This window comes from Poecile atricapillus, chromosome 5 (genome assembly GCF_030490865.1).
Source record: "Poecile atricapillus isolate bPoeAtr1 chromosome 5, bPoeAtr1.hap1, whole genome shotgun sequence".
Lineage (NCBI taxonomy): Eukaryota > Metazoa > Chordata > Aves > Passeriformes > Paridae > Poecile > Poecile atricapillus.
In genome coordinates, this window is record NC_081253.1 from 12,232,484 (window position 1) to 12,255,501 (window position 23,018).

A 23,018-nucleotide genomic window follows, 5' to 3' on the forward strand; every position below is an offset into this window, starting at 1 on the left:
TGGCTGCGTTCAGATTTTGCACTTTCCCCATGGCTAACAGGGCAGTTAATGAGTAGGAGACGTTCCTCCCGCAAGGAACACAGCCCGCAGCACCCCGCGCATCCTCGGCTCAGCCTCCCCTCCGCCGCGCCGCTCCGGCCGTGCCTCGGCCGCAGGGACACGGACAAGACCCGGACCCCGCCCCGAGCGCGTCCCCACCGCGGGGCGAGCGGCCCCGAGCGGCCCCGGCGGCGCCGCGCAGGCTCCGGGCAGCGGCCGCGCCTCCGCCCGCCCCGGGCTCGCCTCCAGCCCCGCCGCCCGCGGCAGGGGCGGGGAGGGTGAGGCCGGGGGAGGGGAGGGTGAGGCCGGGGGAGGGCGGGGGCTGCTGCCCCGGGGGATGGGGCAGGGGGGGTCGCTGCCGCGGGCTCCCGGCCGGGCGGGACGCGGCTGCGGTCCGGGATCTCCCTCCTGCCCGCTGGGCTGAGTGCCTGGGGCGGACCCGAGGGGCGGCGGCGGGCGCGGCCAGGCTGGGTGCACCCCAGCCGCATGCCGGCTCACGGGACTATTTTTCCTTCTTTTCTTTTCCTTGCCCCCGTTTCTGAGGAGACAGGCCCAGCCGTGGTGGGGAGCAGAGGAGAGGGCGCTGAGGCCTGCCAGCGCCCGCCGAGGAGCAGCGCCCGAGCTGCAGGGGCAGAAGGGAGCAGAGGGAAGGCGGTGAGGGCACTGAGAGCGCTCATGCACGCCCAGCAGCCCGGGGAACACCGGCACAGCCCGGCCGTGCGCACCGCGGTACCGCCGGACAGCGGGGCTACGCTACAGCTGTGTGCAGCTGTGCACAAAGTCGCTTCCACTCAAAGGTACGAAAAGAAACAAAGCGCATGAAAGGAAGGAAGCGCCGTCAGCGCTCAGCAGCCAGGAGACCGTGGGGACAGGGACCTGCCACTTCCGCGATGCTGCGCAGGAGGTCTGTGGTAGGAATTGCCAGAGCTCTTGCTGCCTGCTTCCAGTTTAGGAGATTCACCACCCTCCTTTTGCTCATTCCCTCTTCCACAGTCAAAGAGCATAAAGCACAAAATGCCTTCTATCGAGCAAAAGACAAACAAAGAAATGCAACCATCCAAAACGCAAGCCAAAGTGCATCTGGCTTGGGATGAATACTGGACCATGTCAGCTGGGAGTGAGAATTTTTCAGAAGGCTGGACTCCAGTCCAAAATGGACCTTGTCATTTGGAGTCTGAATATAAAAACAGCTTGCAAAACATTTTTTTCAGGCTTCTGACAAAAGAGTTGGTCCTTCTTTTGCTCTGGTATCTAGGCTACATTGTGCAGGCTCATGCATATCACTGGTTTTATTCACATGAGTAATTCCATTTGAATTTGGAGCGACAATGTGTATGTGTAAAGTTACTCATATGCTTTCTGTCTCTTTTATATATTGAAATTATGTGGGTTTGGTTTTTTTTCCACTTGATGGTGCAGCCCAGTAACTGTTGGCATCAAGGTTATTGTGAACCACCACAGTTATTATTGCTGTTTGTCAGCTGACACCTTTGTTTTCCTTGCCAGCCTAAAATGCAGCTATTCCTCTCTATGCAATCTATTCCAGCTATGCAATTATATCATGTTTTTATGCAACCATCTTTCACCTGATGGTGCAAATTCATCTTCCCTATAAAAGATCTTTTTGTACTCAGCTTTTCCTCCAGTCATGACTGACAGTCATTCCAGTTGTGCCATCTGAGTCTTTCTCACACAAGTCTCTCATGACTTCTCCCATACAGAATCATCTAAATTCATACTGATTCTAACAGGATATCTGGATGTTTTAATATCTGCCAGCTGGAACTTTTTATTCTTCTCATTGCTAAATGCCCTCTCTTTCCTCCTTTATATTTCTTCAAGCTACAGCTTCTGCTATTCTCATAGCCTTGTATGTCTTCTCTATCTCATTGCTGCATGTTTGTCTAAGGGCAAAATGTCATGGGGACAAGAAAAACACAATGTCTATCTTCCATGAACTGTGGCATTAAGTTTTAAGTGTGACATAGTGTTTTATTAGATGTTTTTTTTCTTCAGTCAGGGGATATAAAGAACAACCAAGTAAAATTCAATGCAGCTTTTTTTTTAATGGAAGATAATAGCTTTTCCCTGATATACTCTCAGCTGTCAGGTATATACTCTACTACCTTAATTCGTGCCTGAGGAGAGTAGTCTGGGAGAGTAGGCTGAGCAGCCACTGACTCCTTTGTCAACCAGAGTCTTTCTTCCCAACCTAGAAAATTTTGTGAATTAGTGTGAATAGAGTCTCCCTTAGGAAATAAAGTATTTTGAAGTTACTTCAGCAGCGGGTCTCAAGCTGTCAAGAAGATGCATTCAGTCACACCTAAGGACAGATTTATTACATTCAATCTCCAGGGCATCTGCCTCCTGCATCTTGAAAGAATCCAGCCAGTTAGTTTTTGTGAAATCCCCAAATGATGCCTTCTAGGAACACTGAGAACTGCTATTTCTGGGGGAAGGGTGATGACCCATGCATTGAAACGACCTGCTCCAGGGGTGACAGCACAAATGACTTCCAAGGAAAGGGTAAAAGGCCAAATACATCTTCAGACTGCCCTGCGAACATGGTGGGAATTTCTCATTTCTTTTATAATAAAGTCTGAGGACCAGGAACTGTATTTCCTCCCTCTGTTCTATCTAGAAGATGCAAAATCACCTGTTTGTCTGCGGTAATTTCTGAAGAGCTGCCTTGCTGCAGCAACACTTCACAGTCAGGGCGTCCGTTCCATTTAGGTGCTGAGACCACAGCAGAGATGGAGTTCTGCCTGTGGGTGGAGTCACCAACGGGACCCTAAATGCAATTTGATAAGCAGATTAGGTTCTGAAGTAAATATCCTATTAAGGACCATTAATAAATAAAACCCATTAAAAATAATAATAATTTATTAATAAATAAATAATAAACCCCATTAATTTTGAGCATAAATTTTTGATCAGACATGGCTGCTGCCCTGGATTTATATATCCATAACATGCTATACTTGTGCCACCCATGGATGTATATTTAAGGAAGCTCTTTCTCAGAAACTTCATTCAAAATTGAGCTGCAATTAAATGATTAATTGCAAATATAAATTGTAATTAACAGATTACCTGGAGAGATCTACTAATCAAAACTATATATTCTAATTTTCAGGTGGTAAAAAAGCCTCATTCTTAAAGAAAACCTCAAACCTATCAAACAACTAACAAACAAAACCAAATTAAAAATCCCCATCAAATGAAATTTTAATTTACTAAGGAAACTAAGGTGGTAAAAATGTATTAACTTTCATTGTACCATAAAACATATTTAAATACAGTGGGAAAGGCAATTACCTGATTCATATGCTAGAAGTGTATATAAAAATGTAACAACCCCAGGAATATTTTAAATACTGAATTTATTTTTTACAGATACTTCCTCCTCCACCATATTTGGGAAATAGATGAAATATTTACTGAATGATTCTAAACCAAGTTTGTATTTTTGTATTTATTTACTTAGAAATAAGAAATATATCTAGCATATAGAAAATACAGCTACATATATTTATATTTATTTAATAAGTTATTTTATTACTACTTAAAAGTTCACTTTGTAACACAGATTAAATAGTGCTACAAAACACTAATGACTTAAGGATTTTCATTTCTGGGTGAAAGCTTCTAGAAAGAAACAAAAGACAATATATTAATAATATCAATTTGCAAATTTTAATTTTGGAATGATACGCAAACATAAATTTATTATGAACTTCTAAAATTAAAGCTTTAATATTAATGTGATCTGAATTAAAGAAAAGCAGTATCTTGCCTGCAGAGCTCCAGAAACAGGCAATGAGCTTTTCTCTGGGAGAGACCGATGAGGCTCTTCTGTGCTGTGCAGTGAAGGTGCCAATGCCCTCGGTGCTGTGGCACTGCTCTCTCCAGAAGGAGCAGTTACACACAGAGCCTTACAGTGTACAGAAACTATAATTATATGTGGCTGGTTCAGAAGAATTGCCTCCTTTAAAATACCTGTTCATGTCAAAAAGCATTTTGAAGCACTGAGATCTACCAGTGATAATGTTTATGAAAACTGCCCTAAACTTGTTAAAATTCAACAGAGTTACTCAAATAAAAGCCTCGCAGTTTTTCTGTCAGTTTTTAGTATGTCTGCTCTAAGCTTTATTCAGACAACAGGGGTTATTGTTTTACTTGAAAGTACCTTTCTTCTGAAGCCTGAAATCAGGATGGAGCCGTGTCTTCTGCTTTGTCATTTTACAAACCCTCTTTCTGTCTTTCAGCTTCTCCCTGTAAGAAGCAACCTCTTTCTGTTCCCTTCCTTTTGTCTTGACTCCTGCACTTGTAAGCTCAGTCATGTGGTAATTGCAAGTTTTACAACACGTGGCAAATCCAGGCCCTTATTTCAGTTCAGAATGCTAATAATACAGAACTGTCACAGACATTCTACAGTCCTAGAGCCATTCATACTTTCAGGCTGAAACTCTGAAGCTGAGCATATCTGAAAATTACTTCCTGTATTTTGGAAAAAAAAAAAAAAACAAAGCAAAAAAACCCCGCCACAGAAACAGTTCAGGTTATCTTTTGTTTAGGAAAAAATAAAATCACAAACCAGAGGATACTAAATGTATCACACGTAGTGAAGCATTGCAAGTAAACATGATATACTGGAAAAAAAAGCACCTTTTTCTCTATTCTAAACAAGTTGGGTTTGTTTCTAAAACTTTGTAAGGGCCTTGCAAGTCTCCAGAGTTTCCTCATTCATGCAGGGAGTCCCATTAGAAAAGACAGAATAAAACCACCTCTAGAGCCAAGGTTTCTAGGATAAATACAAATGGGAAGATCTGTTATTATTTTTGAAGAGCAGTAAAACATCAAGTTGCCTAGTGAGAAAATGCAGTGTTCTGCCTGGAAAGGTTCAAGGCTTGAGTTCAGAAAAGTGGGTCATTAACAAAAAAGCCCCAAAACAGAACAAGATTTCCTACTTGGGCCCTTCCCCATATGAGTGGTTTCACATCTCATTATATTCCAAAAAGCTTGATCATTTTAAAAATGAAACTTTTCTGAGTGTATTGAAAACAGATGGAAATGAATCAAGGGGCCAAGACAGAAAAAAGCTTTAATGAAGATCTATTTAAGCAATACTTTAAATAAATAAATCATTTGTCTGAGAAACCACATCTATCAGAAATATAAATAATTATATAATGAACATATAAACTACATTTCCTGAAGTAATTCCTGTCTCGCTACATTTCCTGAATTATTTGTATTATGAAACAGTAGTGGGGCGCCATTAATTGATACACACTCAGTGCTATAGTTACTGCACTAATTGCAGCTCTCCAGGCCCTCCACTCAGCTCCTCCAGCCCTTTAACAATTGGGATTGATTGCACAGGAGCTATTTTTAGGATGGAATGGCAGAAGACTTTGGAGAGCAGCAGACATTTTTGTGTGTGCTACAGCTGTTCTGGGGAAAAAAAAAAAAAAAAGCTGAATAAAAATGTTCAGAGTTGTCTTTTTGGATTTTTTTTTCTGAAGTCAGAGCTTCCTATTGGATAACTGATATTATATCAAGTTGAAACTGAGGTCAGTGGTGCACGACACAAAGGACAAGGCTCAGTGACCTTGTTCTCAGAAGAGGAGCAGCTTTTCTTTGGAAATGGGACTGCTAAGGTTGACGGTAGATGAACTGTGGTGGGTTGGGTTCTACAGAGAGGCAATCTGGGAGTCAAATTTGCAGTTTAAAATACCAATGATGAAAGGCAAGATTCATGATTAATTTGGTGGGTTTTTTCCCCCAGCTCTGAAGTGGAGCAGTTAACTGATTGTTAGGGACTGTAGATCTGCTACCAGGAATGCTTTAGCTGAGAGTAAATGGCCGAGATTCACAAGGGTGAGCCAATGCTCAAAGGTGTGATTGGGAGGAGATACCCATTCACTTCATCCCAGCTTGGTCTTTTGTCATTCCACCCTGCTCCCTGCCTTGCAAGAGTTCAGCTGGCTAGATAAACAACTGGACAGGACTTTGTTGCTAATCTGTTATATGAAATCAGGGCTGTCATCGTCTCTGAATGTTTGTACAATAGGAGGCAAGGCTTGGAGGAAGAAAAACAGATCTATGTAGGAAGAAGGATAAGCAGCTTTATAACTGAGAAAAAACCCCAAACCGCAAGGGGACAAGCCTGTTTTACCTTTGTAAAGTATTAGTAACCTATCACCCTTTTCAGAGTAAATGATATCAATAGCAGTAATACCTTGGCACAGTTACACTGCACTGTATCAGCAAATTTGAAGTGTTGTACTAAGGAAGTGACTGTCCCCATTTAGCTGTGGAAGTGAATGATTTGGCTGTGGTTGCTCAGAAGCTTGGCAGAGTTAGGGAGGTAATCCCTGTTTCATGCCTTCAGCTGCTTTTCCCTTTTCAATGGGATGCCAGAAAGCATTATGCTTACACACCTATAATGTGTCATTACTTCATACCTGCTAATTCCCCTGGACATGAGAAATGCACCCTTAGTAAGTGCCACCCATCTTTGTATTCCTTCAGAGAAAACATACAAAGAATATACTTCAGTTTCTACAGTAATAGCTTACAATACTGGTTTTCATAAAAAAAAAAAAAAAAAGTAGTTAATCTTGCCTGAATATGCTACAAGAGACTCTCTAGCATCTTTTTGTCACTGAATATATTCCAGTCTTAAAAACTGTAAATTTTAGAAATTAATTGGATGATAAATTAGATACAATAATTTCATATTAATATGAAATATAACCAGGTTTTGTATCTAGCTTGTTTTACTCTGTTCTTTCTCAAGGTAAGTGCAACTTGCCCTGGACTTACACATTACCAATCAGGTAAATGACTCTTTATTGATTTCCATCCTGGATTCTCAGTGCAGCTGGAATCTGGCTTCCACGAAAAGCCTTGGAATTGACACCTCATTTGGTGACGTGACACCTCAGACACGTTACCAATACACGGTCCAAAATTTGGTCTAATGCTGGGAGGGGTTTTTTGGGTGTGCTTTATAAAATAATCTATGTTAAAATAAGCCACTGTTTTGAAGAGGATTAATAGAAGAACATTTTCCTGGTACTAATGTCTTCACAGAACACAGTGACATCTTGTGGCACGGGAAAGGCTGGTGTAATTTTTTTCCAGATGCATCCTCATTTCAGCAGGTTTACAGATAAAAGATAAAATTCTGGATAACTGCTAATGCATTATTTCCATCTGTAATATTTACTCCTTCCAAAGAGGTTTTTTGCTTTTTTTTCAGGTTTGTCTAAAGTACTCCTTTAGTTATGAAAAAAGACCAGGCCTTAGTATTGTAAATGTAATTTGTTGGAGCTTCATTTCAGTTCACTGACATTCCCTGGAAAGCTTTCAGCTCCAGGAATGTTCCTGCCCCAACCTCACTGATACAACAATCTCAGTCAGAATTTCAGGTGCTTTGTGCAAGTTACTGTATTATCACAGACGGACAAAGTTATCTAATGTTGCTTTTGATGGGATTGAAAAGAAAACACGGTAACATTTTATCGTAAGGTGGAGACTTTTCTTTTTTCCCTTTTTTGTCCTTTTTGCAGACCAAACAGGGTTTAGGCCCCGTCCCTGGTATTTTGGGACCCTGCTCTAACACGGCTGCCCTTTGCAGGTTGATCCCTGGGTGAGATGCTGGTTCTCAGCATGAAAGGCAGAGCTGCCCGCGGTGCGTGGGAAGCGGCGGGCGCGCAGCAGCCGCGTCCCCGTGACCGCTACAAACACGCCTGTGCTGCCTGCAGAGGGTTTGTTTATCTCTACGGAGGGCGCGGCAGCACCACGCTGAGCGACTTCTGGAGGTACCACACAGGTGAGCTGGCCCCTTCTCTTGTGAGTCAGGACTCAAGCAATGAAATTGAGGATGCTCTGTACTTAGCAGGTTATCCTCATTTAAAGTCTTTCCGTCACAGGGATGGATAAACTTCTTTTTGTTCATTGGGCAGATGGGGGGTATCTGCTCTGCTTGCAGGTGTCCCACAAAGTTTTGATTTCTGTTCCATTTGTTTTGTTGTTTTGTTTTTTTTTTTCTCGACCAGAAATACTGAGTCATTTAAAATATCCTGGTTATAGCGAGGGATATCAATGAGCTCTCCTGTCTCTCTAACACTGCGATAGTTCATGCATATAAAAGTGCACAAAGGGAACATGTGAATACAATACTTTGTAGGTTTGTAGCATCGATGCACTATCAAATGTAAGCCTTTGTATTTTTTGACTTGATGTTTGGTTTTCCCTGTTCAGTTGTTACTGGAATAAACCAGAATTGTGCTGGGGTTCATGCTCATGGAATTGTCACACAGATAACAATTAAAATTCAAGCAGTAACATTATATTCAAATAACATTATATTTAAATGTAACTATTACTATTATATTTAAATTTGCTAAATAGAAAAATGCATATATTTAATTTTTGGGAGAACAGAGGAAAGATGAAAAAACAATTCATTTTAAGCAGCACAGCCACATTCAAAGCTCACCTTTTCACCTTTTCCCTACTGTTTATGCGTTGACTGCACCACTGTCTTAACTTCAGCTTTGGTTTATAGTGAAAAATGAATGGGAAATGTTGGATTGCTCAAGAGATGGTCCAGAAGAACTGGAAGAACATTCAATGGTGGCTTATAAGGTAGTAGACCAAAATTATATTGTCCATATCCTGGCATTTTATTTTCTACTATACAGTGCAATAAAATGCCATAGGTTATTATGTACAGAAATACTATGCCCAGAAAGCATTCTTGTGTTGGTGCAGTTCTGGATGTAGCTGTACCAATGTTTGGGAATCTTTCTGAGCAGAGTGACTGTAATTCAGCTCTGCAGCAGCCCCCTGGTTTCCTCAGTCAGTGCTCAATAAGTAGCAGTAATACCAGATAAAGACCCTGGCAGCACATTCTCTGACTTATCTGTGCAGTTGTAACAGTTGCTCTGAATTCATTTGCATGATCAGCTACAGCATAAAAACATTCACTACAGAACTCGCGTAGAAGAGGGACGGGGGAGTGAAGGAAAGTAAGAATTACAGTCCTGCCTGTGAGGGGAAGACAGAATTTAGGATATCAGGAGCTACAACACAATGAAATATTTCTATAAACACGCATAATCCAATATTACCTGAGCAACGCCTCAAGAGAGCTCCAGATTCCCAAATTTCTCAAGCTGCCCCAGGCTGACAAGGAATGAGCAGTTCTGAAATGCCGTCCCCGTTAAACAGCAGAATGTTCTTCAGGGCTTCCCACTGGGAGAGAATAAAGAGAGAATAATTAAAAGTTGGTGGCTTCTTGGGACTAATTGTTAAAAGATCATCATATTGTTAACTATAATTTGCTGATAACAACCTTTACATTTAAGAATTGTTTTTAAAACTAGTTTTATGCTATGTGCCTTCCTGTAAGTGACAAATATTTGTGCATTTTGCAGGGCAGCCTGTATATTTTTGGTGGGATGGTGGATTCTGCTTTCACACAAGCAAAAACTCCTCTCTGGATATATGACATTGGTATGATACACAATAGCCAGTCTTTTCCATGGGGCATTCCAAGTCCTTAAGCAGTAATAAATAGTAAGATTCAAACTGTTTTCTGCTGCTTGTAACAGAGCCTTCCCTAAGCTTTACAACAAATAATGTGTGTAAAACTGTGTGCATATTTTCCCCTCAAAATAAGGCTGTTATCAGAGACACAGGTCTTACTTCAATTAGAGAGTGTTTTATGGGAAAATTTGATGTATTTTATGGTTTCAGAATTTCTATTCCTCCCTCTCTCCCTCTTAAGTTTACTATATGATTATAAAACCTGGTAATTCATGTATTATTTAATTTTTATTTTTTATGCCACATATATTTTAAAAACCAAGCTCTTATAGAAGAATGTAGATCAGTAAAGTGTATCTCATTTTGTACCTTTACTGAAGAAACACATAAGCTAGATTAAGAGAAATCAAATATAATTAAACAAAAAGGTGGGAAATTAACATCAACATTTTATAACATGGATTTTTTTTCTCCTAAGAACAAACATCTAGGATCTCATAAGTGTGTATTCTAAAAAAACAGTGCAGCATTTGAATTTAATAGCAATGTCATACACCATGGATTCTCCCTTTGGAAATCCTGTGTACGGTAACGGCTGTCATTTGGATGTCACATCGGGAGTGGGGAGAGAGAGGCTCAGTTCTTTTTGAGATAGTAAATCTTGTGTCCAGACCAAGATTTAAGTTTCCTGGCTTGTTTTGCTACTTCCCTATGTAACCTTAAGTCAATGGTATTTTTTCAATCCTTCCTTTGTGTTTTCCACCAGTTATCAGAGGTAACCTGCTGGAAGAAAGAAAAGCCTCAGAATATATTTTAAAGGAGAAAGCATCTTATTACTCCCAGTACTTACCAGTGGAAATTGGAAATGAGCTGTTCAACATAGGTTGTGTGTCTGTTTCATGGTTATTACTTAAAATCTTTTGGCAAGAATAGCTTTAAGTAATGCAAGCCTGCACTGATTTCTCATTGTACCTCTGGTGCTGGGTTATCTGATATTTCCTCTCCTTCACAGCGATCCCAGATCTGTGATTGCTGGCTGTTATTTGAGGGCTATTTAAGGGACCTATGAAAAAGAACAAGAAAGAATTAGCCTGCCTTAATAAGGTGTATGTGGTAAGCAGGAGTCATACATCCTTAGGGAAATCTGGGATTCCTACAAGTTCAGAAAATGATGGAAGTCACAGGTTACTTCTGCATTATGAAATATAGCTTTAGGAAACAAGAATACAGTGTGGTACCTGTGTGATTTGGTATCAGATAAGGATAGAGGAAAACTGTTCAAACTGTGTCTCCTGCAAGTCTCTTGGTGCTGCTGTCTTAGCGGGATTTCTTCAGCCTTGTCAGTAGAAAACACCAGGACGAGAGTTCCTTGAAAATGAGCTGTGTAATTCGAACAGTTACTGTGGGAGGAGTGTCCTCTTGTGGTGCGGGATCTAAACTGCGCTTTATTAACTCGATCCCCCAGATTCTGCAAGATGGACAGAGAGCTGCAACGAACCAGCAGAGACGGAGGTAAGGAGCCAGGAAGTGGGGAATGTGTGAATCAAATGCCTGTTGCTTTGTTGATTAAACAGATTGCTTTGAAATATGTTCCCCCAAACAGTTCCAATCTCATCTCTTCAGAGACATGTGGCTATACTTTATTTCTTTGCACTTTCAATAACTTAAGGCTTTTTCCTTTTTCAAAACAGTGTTTAAAAATACTGCTCTTAAATTTTAAGTCCTATGTAAGAAGTTAAGTCCTCTCCTCTGCTGCTGCTTCTGTTTTTCTGAAATCCATATCAAGAAAACTAATTTTAAATGGAATATTGGAACCATACGTGAAGCCTGTGCTTTTAAAAGTAGGGTTGTGAAAACAGATTGGCAGCCACGCTAATACATTTTGGAATGTGAAGTGCTGCAGCATTTTTCATTTCTTCAGTGTGAACACGTGGACTCACCAAGTTACTGCCACTTCTAATTGAAACTCGAGTGGAAGCATTTATGGATTGGTCTCTTGAGATTGGTTTTGTATCACTACACACATTAAGAATCACTCGTTTTTTTGCTGCTGAAACTTCATCATTCTATACCTTGAAATTACACCCAAAAAAATTTTAAGATGTGACACAGTTACCACTTTGGTAGCCTGTGCTTGATGGAGGAATCAAGAGAAAGTTTGGGATTGCAGGGTCATTTGTGGGGAAAAAAAATAGGTGTATTTCTGAGACAGACATTGCTGCTGATATGACTTCATAGGTTTTTATCTTAATTTTGAACTGTTCTAGAGCTCTGCACCAGCTAACAGAAAAGGTCACAGTGCAGTCGTGTACCATTCCAGCATGTACATTTATGGGGGATACTTTGGCATCAAAGGCATTTCTCAGGAGTTTTGGGAATTCCATTTTGGTAAGTTAAAAAGGCAGGTTAAGGTTTTGATCCAGTGTAAAACAACAACTGCAGCAGGAGAGCATGGCTTGCTCTGCTAAGAAAATTCTCATCAGTAGGAATGCTCTAAGTTAGTTTTGGATTCTCTTCGAGAACATTTAGTGATAAATTCTGTCAATTCAATTAATTGCTGGCTGAAATTAATTAGACTATTACACTGGAATAAGTTTGGCAGTATTTGCCAATTTTAGAGCTGAAAATCAGGGAGAATACTTGTTTACTATTCACTAAAATTCTTCAAGGATTACTAAAGACTTTCAGATACAGCAGAGACCCTGATTTCAGCCTGTTAATGCCATCTTTTGTTTTCAAATCTCCAACTGACCATGGGAAGCCAAACCTGACAGAAGATAGTTTATTAGCATATTCATTACCACTCTGATTATTGCAAACCAGACGATTCCCAGAGATTTCCTAAATGCGTAACTTGTTATCTGATGGCCATTCTGTCACTATTTTGAAACAAATGATGGGTTTATCTCATCCTTCCTTCCCTCACAGGGAGAATAAGCATAGACATTAATGAATTAATGTTTTTGTTGACTGATTTTCCCCTCTAACAGCCAGGAAAGTATCTTTCTGTGTCAGAGTCAATGAACTGACAAAGCTGTAGGAAAAACTGCTCTGTAAATAAAATTTCCATGGCATCTGTCACACAGCATCTGACATTTTCATTAAAAGTTTATTTCAAAACTGATTTTTTTAAATGCACTTGTTCAGTGTCAGAATTTAAGCTGTTAACTCATAATAAGCTTAGAGCAGAAACCCTTATTCTCCAACTGAATAGTTGCCTCCTCCAGGAAGTAAGTCCTTTCTCAAATAGTCAGGGTAAATTTGATCCATCAATAAATCAGTATTTTTGTTTCAGATACAAGGAAGTGGTTGTGTGTCTCCAGCCCCTGTCACAGCAGCGGCCCCGGAGCTCGGCACGGCCACTCAGCAGTGGTTTATCACACAGCCATGTACCTCTTTGGGGGGCTGATGGGGCTCACTGAACAGAGGGACTTGTGGAGGTGGGACTTTGGAAGCAGCAGCTGGTCCAGCATCAGAACAAGGTAAACTATTCTATTTGTTACACTAAAAGAGCAGAGAAAGAGAATAAAACTTATTCTTTGATACTGTGTGTGGGAGGAGAGGGAGACGATGCCCTCTTGGTAACTGTGGGGATTGTTCAGATCAGGATGCAGCGCTGCTGCTTTCCCTGGGGCTCCAGTTGGCTTTGCCCGGGAGAGCTGTTGGCAAGGCGTTGATGCAGCTGTCAGCAGTGTAATTTTGATGTCCCAATGCAGCTGTTCAGCAGTCATCCTTCTGAGTCAAAAGGAAAACAGAAGCTAAAATCAGTGCTAAGTTTCTTGTTGGTCTCCCCTTAACTGCTGGTTTCTCTTACCTTCAGCCAAGGACCTCCTCCGCTGGTAGGTCATGCTTCAATAGTCTGCAAAGACTCTATGCTGATTTTTGGTGGAGGGATTTCAAATTCCAGCCCTAATGATGACCTCTGGAAGTATCATTTCCATACACAGACTTGGAAGAAGCTCAGTAGTACTACAAAGGGAAACTTTTCTCCCAAAATGTATCACTGCATCTTAGGAATTGGTGCAGATTTCCAAACTACCTCAGATTTCATTGATACATTCCCCACTCACTGCGAGAGTGAGCAGAAGGACCATCCCCAGCTGGTGCCCATCCCGAGGCACTTTGGCTTTTGCAGCTACTTCTGCCCACAGACCACAGAGCGGAGCAATGCCATTGAAATGAAAACCTTCAGCCTGCCCCTGGAGCCAGCAGAATTCCCTGCCTTCCAGACCACCTCAGAGGCAGGACTAGGCCCAAACAGAGACAGGAGCTGTTTGTCCAAGGACAAATCTCTCCATCTGTTGGCTTGTTCGGGAGAGGCTTTAGCTGCTGCTCAGGCTCTGGGTGAAGAGGAGAGAACCAGCTGTGGGTGTGCGGCCACAGGGGGTGAGAGCAGCTGTACCAACACACTGCTGCTCATCGGGGGCAAACCTTTGTCCAGCTTCTCTGACATCTCCTTCAGGCAAATGGAGTTTGATTGCTTGTGATTGCTTTGCTTGCAAAGTGAAGGAATAAATTTCCACCACCGTGGCAGTAGGTGGAAAACCAACTGCTTGCAACTGTCTTCAGCTTCCTATCAGCATGCTGGGGAAAAAAATAATTAAACCTTCTCATACTTGCTGCGAACAGATTTTTTACAATGTTAACAAAACCTGACATATATTTAAGTCACAACTTGCATGTAAGTTGTGATTTCTGGGAGGAGCTTGTTGGAATGCTGCTCTTTTTGTTACTTTTCTCCTGGTCACTTCATACCCTTTCAAATTGCAATGGCCAATGCTGCCTTGAAAATCAGAATGGCAGTAGCCCATACTGGCTCCACAAGATGCCATTTCAGGGGCAAAGCTTGCTCATCTTGCACTGGCATAAGATAGAAACACAGTCACATTTGAGGGATTAAATTATTCTTAATAGGAATGTTCTCTAAGATTTTAAAGATTTTATATTTTTGAGTGTTATTTGCACAATATACTTGCAACATGAGATGGCCTGTGACAAAGGAACCCAACAGATAAATCAGCAACTGAATTCTAGAAGATATTCAAGGATTGTGTATAACCTTGAGGAAGTGAAACAATGAGTGCTCCCTGAAAATCATCAGCAAGGACCAGAGAAAGGGCATTATACCTGTAAGAACAAAGGATGTACCAAATGAGTGTTGGCTTTAATGACTAAATGAATGAATCAAAATGTTTTGATTTCCCACAGTGGGGTGGGGAGGGAACAGAAAGAGGAGGGCTTGATGGAGTGGCACAAAACATGGGCTGTTTGGACTGCTTGCTCATATTTTAGCCACAAAGGGATTTCTGCTTTTCCAACTCCATCTCTCTTCTATCACCCTATGTAGTACTTGTTACACATGTCCCCTCTGTACCAGTAAATTCTGAGCTCATATATGTTTTTAATTTGCTGAAAAGAAAAATTGCTTGTTTTGCAAGGTAATATTATCCAGCATTCAAAGCATTTATTTCCATAGAAGTTACTAAATACTGGCCTTCTGACAGAACATCAGCTTACTGTCTGTAAGAGCTGCTGGTATCTGAAATTACCTTAAAGTGTAAGTTGCCAAATATTTGAAAAGTTCACTTTTCAAGTGTCATGGGAACAATGCCTTTCAAGCCATTTACAGATTTCAAGAATATTTACAGATACTTTCATCATCTCTTCATAAGTAACTGTCACATGAATTCAATAGGAAAATTATAGACGGATTTGCAAAAAGCTACCTAGGAGTTATTTGGACCATCCATGACCCTTACCTGGAAACAGAGATGATTGTACACTGCCATGTGAATAAAGCCTGCTCTGTTTCCTATCACTGTGTGCTCATTTTCACCTTTATGAGTCTAAAATATGTGTTTGAGCTTTCAAACTGAACAAAAAACCTTACCTTTCTGACCAAGGAATGAGATTCTGCAAGTCCCAGTCATTTTCTTGCATTTCAGCTGGCTTCGAGGGCTGCCCAGGCTTTGAATTTCTCCTCCTAGAGCAAGAATTTCCCAGTTTGCAGAGGTTTGTTTGGGACATCAATACAGTGACTGAGCTGAGCATGTACTCAGCGCTGCACTCTTAGATCAGCAGCTTGTTTTCCTTGTGCTGACTGACATGTCTGTTTTGGCATTATCCTGAGAGCTGCCGTAACATACAGCCTTTTATCTAGGATTGACAAGGGAAGGAAATTTAACTGGAAAGGGCAACAATAAACCAGTGAATTTTCCAAGTCACATGAGGGCCTCCTGGCAGGTAGCGGTATCCTGGGGATGTGCGAGAGCCCCAGGAAAATGCCATCCAGCCTCTGCCATTCCTTTCTTCCTGCCCCCTCAAACTCTCTTCCCTTTGGCAGCCCCACGAAGGGTTTAACATTTACTCAGAGCCAACGCAGACGGGACACGAGCCAGCCCAAAGGCAATGGCTTGGCACGGGCAGGAAAAAGCAGCTTGGAGCGTGCCCATCTCCCCTGTTCCCTCCCCTGGGCTCTGCCCGTGTGCCAGGTCAGGTGGGGGCACCGGCAGCACCACACCCACCCTGTCCCCTGAAAGATGCCAAACCTCTCGAGCCAGCCCTAAGGGCCCCGCGCTGTTCCCTGCCCCTGTACAGGACAGGAGGAGAGCAGGGGCTTGGGAAGGGCCTGGCTGGAGGGATGGGGGGCTCAGGGCTGGTTCCTGGGAGGCTCAGCCACAGTTGGCCCCAGCAATGCTGTGCAAGGGGAGACAGCCCTGATCCTGATGTGTGGCTCTGTGCTACAGCAGCTTTGCTGGAGCCACCGGAGGCTCTGTCAACCCTTGGGGCCCATTCCCAGGTCTTGAAAAAAAAAAGGGTGAGCTCAAGTTAGAAGGGAAGGGGGTTTGGGATTTGAAGTGACTGCATCCCAAAAATGCCCAGAGCAGTGTCTGCCACCTCAGTCCACTCTGGGCAAGCACAACCCATATTTCAGGTACCCTCCAGTGTCCAGACCTAGGGACACAATCCTTGCTCATGCCACTGTGACACTTCCTGGGTCATATCCCCCTTTCAGACCTCAGCCAGTGCTATCAGCTACACAAAAAAGGGTTCACAGAGCACCTCACGCCTCTTTTCCCACCGCAGTCACCTTTTCAGAGAGGAAGGAAAGAGCCTTTGTGGATGTGTTTAAGATATTTCTCCATAACTGTAGTAAGTTAATGAGAATTCATCCCAGGCCCAAGCAAGTGACTAAAAGGTGCTGCCATCTGAAAGCTCGGTGGTGGCCTGCATGAAATAATGAATGGAATTACTCCAGCTAGAGGCCAATATTTAGAAACAAAACAAAACACACAATTTTTAGCTGGGACTGAAGGGGCTGCCACTGATGCTGTTCTAAATATCTCTGAAAAGCAGGGAACCTTGCACATATCTGAGATGCTCACAGAAATTCAATCCACAGAACAAAAACAAAAGGATGCAGCATTCTTGGCAACCTCATCTGAGACACAAGATGCGCTGTTGTATCATAAATTGTATATAAGGGAACAAATTGATCATTGCTAAGCACCTCAACAAACTCATTGTCTTTAACTGACATTTAGTTTCTGAGCATTAAAATGTGTGAATGGCAGAAATATTTTCTTCTAAATTCTTCAAAGGAGGTTTTTTCAGTTAATAGTAGAAAAACCTAGAGGTTTCATTGTTTTAAGTTGCAAGTGGATTTGAAGAACAACTCAGTGATTTATCAGTGGGATCACAATTTGACCTACACAGCAAATTATGCCACAAGAGTAATTATTTCTTTTGATCTTAGTCATTAGGATGGAGTAATTTTTCTTCCTTTTGATACTTTCCAAATAGTTTTTGAGAAACAAAGATGATCAAAGGGTTTAGTTCCCTTTTGCTGCCTTCTTTAGCATTTAGCCAGTCAGGGCTTGGGAGCAAACAGTTTCCTTTAAACAATCATTAATGCTGCTGTACTTGAAAACACAGCCCAGCCCCTTGCTGGAGACAAGAGTGAGGGCTCTCAGTTAACTGGCCTGCACTGGAACCACCCCGGGCAGCTCGGGCTCTTCTTCGGGGCACACACCTCGGGACTGGTTTGCAAAGGCACTGGACACCTGACAGTCCTCCTGGCCAATCTCAGCTCTTTTGGAAAAAAGGCATTTCATTCTTTAGCATCTACCTGCAAGCTTAGGTGCTGCTTTAAGCTATGCTTTAACTGACAACAGGCTAAGTTTAGAGCAGCAACCCAGTGTCCCAAGCCTCAGCTCTTAGTGCTGTGCCAGTGTAATGCAGGGGGCTTAAAGATGACTCTGCAAGACTTTTACACTGACATGGTGTATTTAAGACAAAACTATAGTATAAACATTCCAAGACTGGTTTGAGTGGACTACAGATCTACTTGTTCCCATGTACAGTTTCAATACAGATCTCAGTGCAGTGCCTAACACAGTTCATACGTCACCAGCGCTGTGAAACAGAAGCAAGAGGGTGCATTTTGTTTTATAAAAAACCCAACAAATAAATTATACATTGAGAGCTATTGCCAAGCTTTACATATAAAAAGTAAAAATACAGTAGTTAGTGCGGCTTTAACAAAACAAATCTAGCTAAAAAAAATATTCTTACATACTTTAAAAATAAGTTTGTCCAGTTATATAGGTGGGGGGGTTGTGTGTGTGTTTATGGAGCAGAGTGCTCAAGCCAAACAGTCAAAAGGAGGTGAATTCTGCAGGAGAATCCTGTGGCTCCTGGCTCTGTGGGTGTGGCAGTGCTGCCGGCAGTGCCTGCTCCTCAGGCCAGCAGGGACAGTGAGCAGGGCCCTGCACTCCTGTCTGTGCTGCCAGCACCTGGAGCAAACACACCCGGATTACACCTGTGTCACTGAAAGGCCATTAGCAGATATTGGTCTGTTTTTTGGTTGAAAAGCTGTGATTGTCCAGCTATATTTGAAAGCTGTGACAATACAGTGTCTAACAGCTACATGTATATGTATATATATATATGTATATAGATACTACAACTTCCTAAACTCAGAAACACTATGTGCCCAGAGAGAGTTTTAAATGCTAGCTGGCTGTGGAACAGAGCTGCTATCACTTCACCAGTAGATCTGGATTGTACCAGAGTATGTTCACAATGTGAAAAATACATCCAGCGCGGTTTGTGAAGGACACACTCATCCCAACAGCATATCTTTGCTTCATGAAATGAGAAGGAAGGAGCAGGGTGCAGACAAAGGGAGAGCAGGCAAGGACTGCAAGCAGTTTGTACAGACCCACACATAGCTGCACAGCTCACCTGAGCTGCTCTAACAGGGCTACAAATTTTCTTGCCGAAGTTGTGTCCAAAACTGTCTTACAAAGCTGTCTGTCTTTGACAAAGTATGAGTAAAATTTAAATTTAGTATCAAATACAATCAAGCCAAATCATTTATCATGACTGATTAACACGTAAGTAGGTAATTTATGTCACATAACTTACCTAATATTAAACTCTATTACCACTGAACTAAAGAAGACATTCCCTTAATTCTGGTGTAAGAAAGCCTCAGCTCCCACATTTTAATGCCCATTTCCTAAGCCTAATGCACACAGCACATGCAGACTCTGATGGCCTTAAATGGGTGAGAGTGAAATGCATCTCTCTCTGGTTAATCAGTTTGAGATAAAGGCTGGGATGCTGTTATTATAAACACCAAGATTTCTATAAAACCTTTTACACTAATCAAAGAATGTGACTGGAGTAAAATCACTTTTACTTTTAGATCCTATCACTTAGCATTCATTCATTCATCCATTCCTGTCAACTCTTACAGCTTTTAAGTGGTTATCAGACCTGCCAACATCCTGACACCAGATTCACACAAAAGTTTTATTTATAAATCTCTTTAAATAATACAAAAAAATAGACTTTAAGAAAATGCTTGGACCCTACAGCAAATCAATCAATAGTATAGCAATGGTAGGAAAATCCTTTTTTCCTCAGTAGCAAACAGGCATTAACTAATACTTTATAACACTAACTGTAGGAACTATTATGCCTATTTGTGTCTGATAAAAGGCAGGTGATGAGTAATGCTATGTTACCTGTTAGTCATGTTGTAACACAGTACCTCTAGCTGCAAAGCAGAACAGTGATGCCTAACATCAGGTTACAAACCTGTGTCACCTTAGTCTCACCAGGCTCCCTATATAAGCAATAATTTGGTTAGCCAAGCAAGCTACATCAAAATAAATTGAGTGAATATTTGCTCCAAGTATCAGATATTGATGGGAAGAGTTGGGTTTGTAGCCCCAAATCTATTAGATATTGCAAGCTCCCAATTTACCAGTTGAAATGTTTGCATTTTTATGTGAAGTTTCAAATATTAAGTCTTCTGAAATTTGAGGAAAGCCTCACCCCTTTGACATTTCTCTGTGTGTGCATGTGTGTAATTACAACATTCCCCTCCAACCACTGCTATCCTGACCATGCTGAAATAACAGTTGGTTATTTGGAACCATTTAGATTTTTAGAGGATACACTCACCACACGCTATTTACTTGTTATTTGCTGTGATGGCTTGGGAGGAATCTAAGGATGGTATTCAACAAGCAGTGCTGGAAAACTGCAAACTTCTGTTATTCCAGTTTTGGGAGGGATTCAAGCTGACAGTTCGCAGAGCTCCTGAACCCAACGGGAAGAGCCAAATATCAAACATGCCTAAGAAAACGCTACTGCATTCTGTCTATTTACAAACCCAACACATGTAGCTGGCGAATGCCAGCTCAGCTGCTGAGCAAACAGATGAATAGCAAGCGCCAAGTTTCCACACACAGTCCTGGCTTTGTGCAGGAAGCAGACTGTTGCAGCCATTGCTTCCCTTTTCCTGCAGGAACTTTGCTGGCAACTGCATTATTAATCCAGATTTAGATATTTGATATTTGAATCGGGAATCTTCTACGTTTTAATAACCTGTAAGGCTCAGACTTAAAAGCATAAAAAACCCCAATACTCAACTGTAAGTAGCAATGGAGAGAGCTAGTGGAAATAGCAATGAGAGCTGAAGGACTGGGAGCCTGAGCCCTGTGCCTGGTCTGGGGCAGCAGCTCTGCTCATTCAGCAGTGCTGGAGCAGGATGTGCCCTGGATGCTGTCTGGAGGGGCACCCGCAGCACCTGCCACCAATCCTGAATTCCTGGTTCTTGAGGCAATGGCTGCAACTCACTGCCTGCAGAGTCATTCTGGTATGTCAGTCCTAGGAGCTTTCTCTGGTCTCTACATTCCTCTATTAAGGCCTCAGGGGTTTTGAGAAATGGCAGTGGGGCACGTAAAATCCATGTGGCTTCTCCATTAACTCACATTCAGCACCTTGCAAAGAAGAGCATGACAGTGACAGCAGCATGAACACCATGGTCTGAATGCAGCAGCCTTGCTGGGCCCAGCTCACTTGCAGAACCCGTAGTGGTTTGGTCCAAACCTTTGTTTACACTGAGACACGTGCATGCAGGCAGTGGGCAGAAATGAAGTTGTGCATACAGGTTCCAGAACCAATTTTTACATTTGTTTCTGAGAACCACATGCATATAAGTATCTACAAACAGCAGCACTACACAGAAAATACCCTCCAACCCCAGTCATATGTACAAACCTCTTCCTCAGAAAGAAAGATCACCGTTGCTTCATCTGTGCTTCCCTGCTAGATGTGGGATTCATCATCTTTGTTTTTCCTCCCTCTGACTCTGCGTTTTTTCATAGGCTATATCCCCAGGGTCCATGTCATGATACTGCTGCCCAGAGCTGAAATGATCCCTGAAATGTATGCACTGTAACCCAAACTTCACCTGAGCACCCAAAGACCTTCACCTGTTCTGTGGAGGGTGTGCTCTTACCTTCCTTCTACAGAGAAGTGAATTGCTTACAGGAATATTTAATCCTTTTTTGCTGTTTTCACCCTAGTCATTCTACTATTTGTTCCATATGCTACTATTAGATGACACTTGGAACAGGATTCAAAGTGGTGTTAAGAACTGATCTAGTTATACCCTCATGCTGCAAAAATACCTGGTAAGTATTCCTGAAGCACAGCATCTGGAAAAAACACCCACAAACAGCATGAAGAGAAACAAGAATATTCTTTTCCTTTCTAGTCCTAGAAGACAACAATGCTGACCAATAAACAGTTCCTGAAGTAAGCTGCACTCACATCTTCACTGCTTTGGCTTTTAAAACATACAGATATCTAGTCTAAAATGCATGTATTTGAATCATGTAGGAAATTAAATGATCAGTGTCAAATGTGGGAACTCTGCTGTGTTCTGCTAATGCTACAAGCTGTTTGGCAAGTAATTTGCATTTTCCTGGTTGCAACGAGCAGCAGCTCAAATCCAGTCTACATAGCTGGTCACTGATGGACTAGATTTTCACACTTTCCAGGTACTGTAACAGGGTGTGCAATGATTATTAAGGGGGTTAAGGCCAAAACTAAGAATATGTGATGGTAAAATGAAGGAAAATCAGAGGGAATAATCACACAGAAGAAAATGTCCTTGGCTGTATGGGACAATGACCACCATGGAGAGCCCTGTGCAGGGCATGGCCACGAGGTGGCCCTGCGAGCTTTCCTCATCCCTGCGATGTTCATTATTCCATAGCCATCAGCGCCCCCGTGCTCACACCCCACAGCTCTGTGACACCTTCCAGCAGCACCAGAGCCAGCTCAGTGTAAGGAACAATTAACTCAGCACGAGCAGAACACAACTGTTTTCTTTTCCTCAGTTCAGAACTAGCTCCAGCATGACATTTCACCTCTTCTGAGGGAAAAGATCAAATGTGCATTGGTTTTACATCCCGGTTCATGCTGCAATTCCAGTTAGATTGTGATAAATGTAGAAGTCTCTTCCTGGATCCTGGCAAACCAGCCAGCTGTCTGACTCCTGTTCAGCACGAATTTGATCCCAAGCAAGTCTTTTGGAAGGATCCCTTGGAGATATGTTAGAAGATTTGAGTTTTCACAAGGTGAGAGTTTCAGAGACTCCTTCTTCTAGAGTTCAGTGGTGAGTAAACATTTTGTTCTTACTGTAGCATCCTCAGTAACTGGGCTAAAAGGGGGAAAAAAAAATCAGTCTCTGTAAATACACTCCTCCAAAAAGGTCTGCCATGATGGATTACATGAGAGGAGTATTGCTTCAAAGAGCATTCTTGGCTGCTCCCCTTGAAACTTAATGAAACCAACGGACAAACCTTTCTAATGGACAACTCCAGAAAAGCAAACTGAGTGAATGAAATTTAAACAATTTAAACAATGCAGCAGTAGCACCACTGCCATTCTTTAAAGATAGTCACTGCAAGGCCTGATTGTCACTGCCATGATTCAGCCTCATCAGCATGGCAGCATTGAATAGCAAGGGAAAAGGCTTCTACCAATTTGGTTTTCTGACACCCTTATAACTTGGAAGTAACTGGGGGGCATCCCTCTCCACCCCCACC

The 23,018-nt window shown here is 42.1% G+C and overlaps 2 protein-coding genes across 13 annotated transcripts in view; one reads left to right on the forward strand and one right to left on the reverse strand.

Moving 5' to 3' along the window:
* The first annotated feature begins 391 nt into the window (after positions 1-391).
* On the forward strand, positions 392-17,787 carry LOC131579427 (leucine-zipper-like transcriptional regulator 1 homolog). Of its 5 annotated transcripts, XM_058839320.1 has the most exons (10): positions 392-943; positions 7,310-7,366; positions 7,688-7,882; positions 8,621-8,700; positions 9,492-9,570; positions 10,370-10,486; positions 11,069-11,115; positions 11,871-11,991; positions 12,899-13,085; positions 13,424-17,787. In XM_058839320.1, exons 3-10 carry the CDS (start codon positions 7,705-7,707, stop codon positions 14,088-14,090), a joined length of 1,476 nt encoding a protein of 491 aa, XP_058695303.1. In that variant the 5' UTR covers positions 392-943; positions 7,310-7,366; positions 7,688-7,704; the 3' UTR covers positions 14,091-17,787. The 5 variants fall into 5 exon arrangements, with proteins under 5 accessions (XP_058695303.1, XP_058695302.1, XP_058695304.1 ...); XM_058839319.1 differs by lacking the exon at positions 7,310-7,366; XM_058839321.1 differs by lacking the exons at positions 7,310-7,366; positions 10,370-10,486.
* An 83-nt stretch (positions 17,788-17,870) lies between these two features.
* EPB41L5 (erythrocyte membrane protein band 4.1 like 5) overlaps positions 17,871-23,018 on the reverse strand; it is a 55,897-nt gene continuing 50,749 nt past the window's right edge. For all 8 annotated transcript variants that reach the window (XM_058839313.1, XM_058839318.1, XM_058839312.1 and 5 more), the window contains one exon: positions 17,871-22,630. In XM_058839313.1, coding sequence (XP_058695296.1) covers positions 22,573-22,630 — 58 coding nt within the window. In that variant the 3' untranslated portion in view covers positions 17,871-22,572. The remainder of the gene's footprint in view (positions 22,631-23,018) is intronic.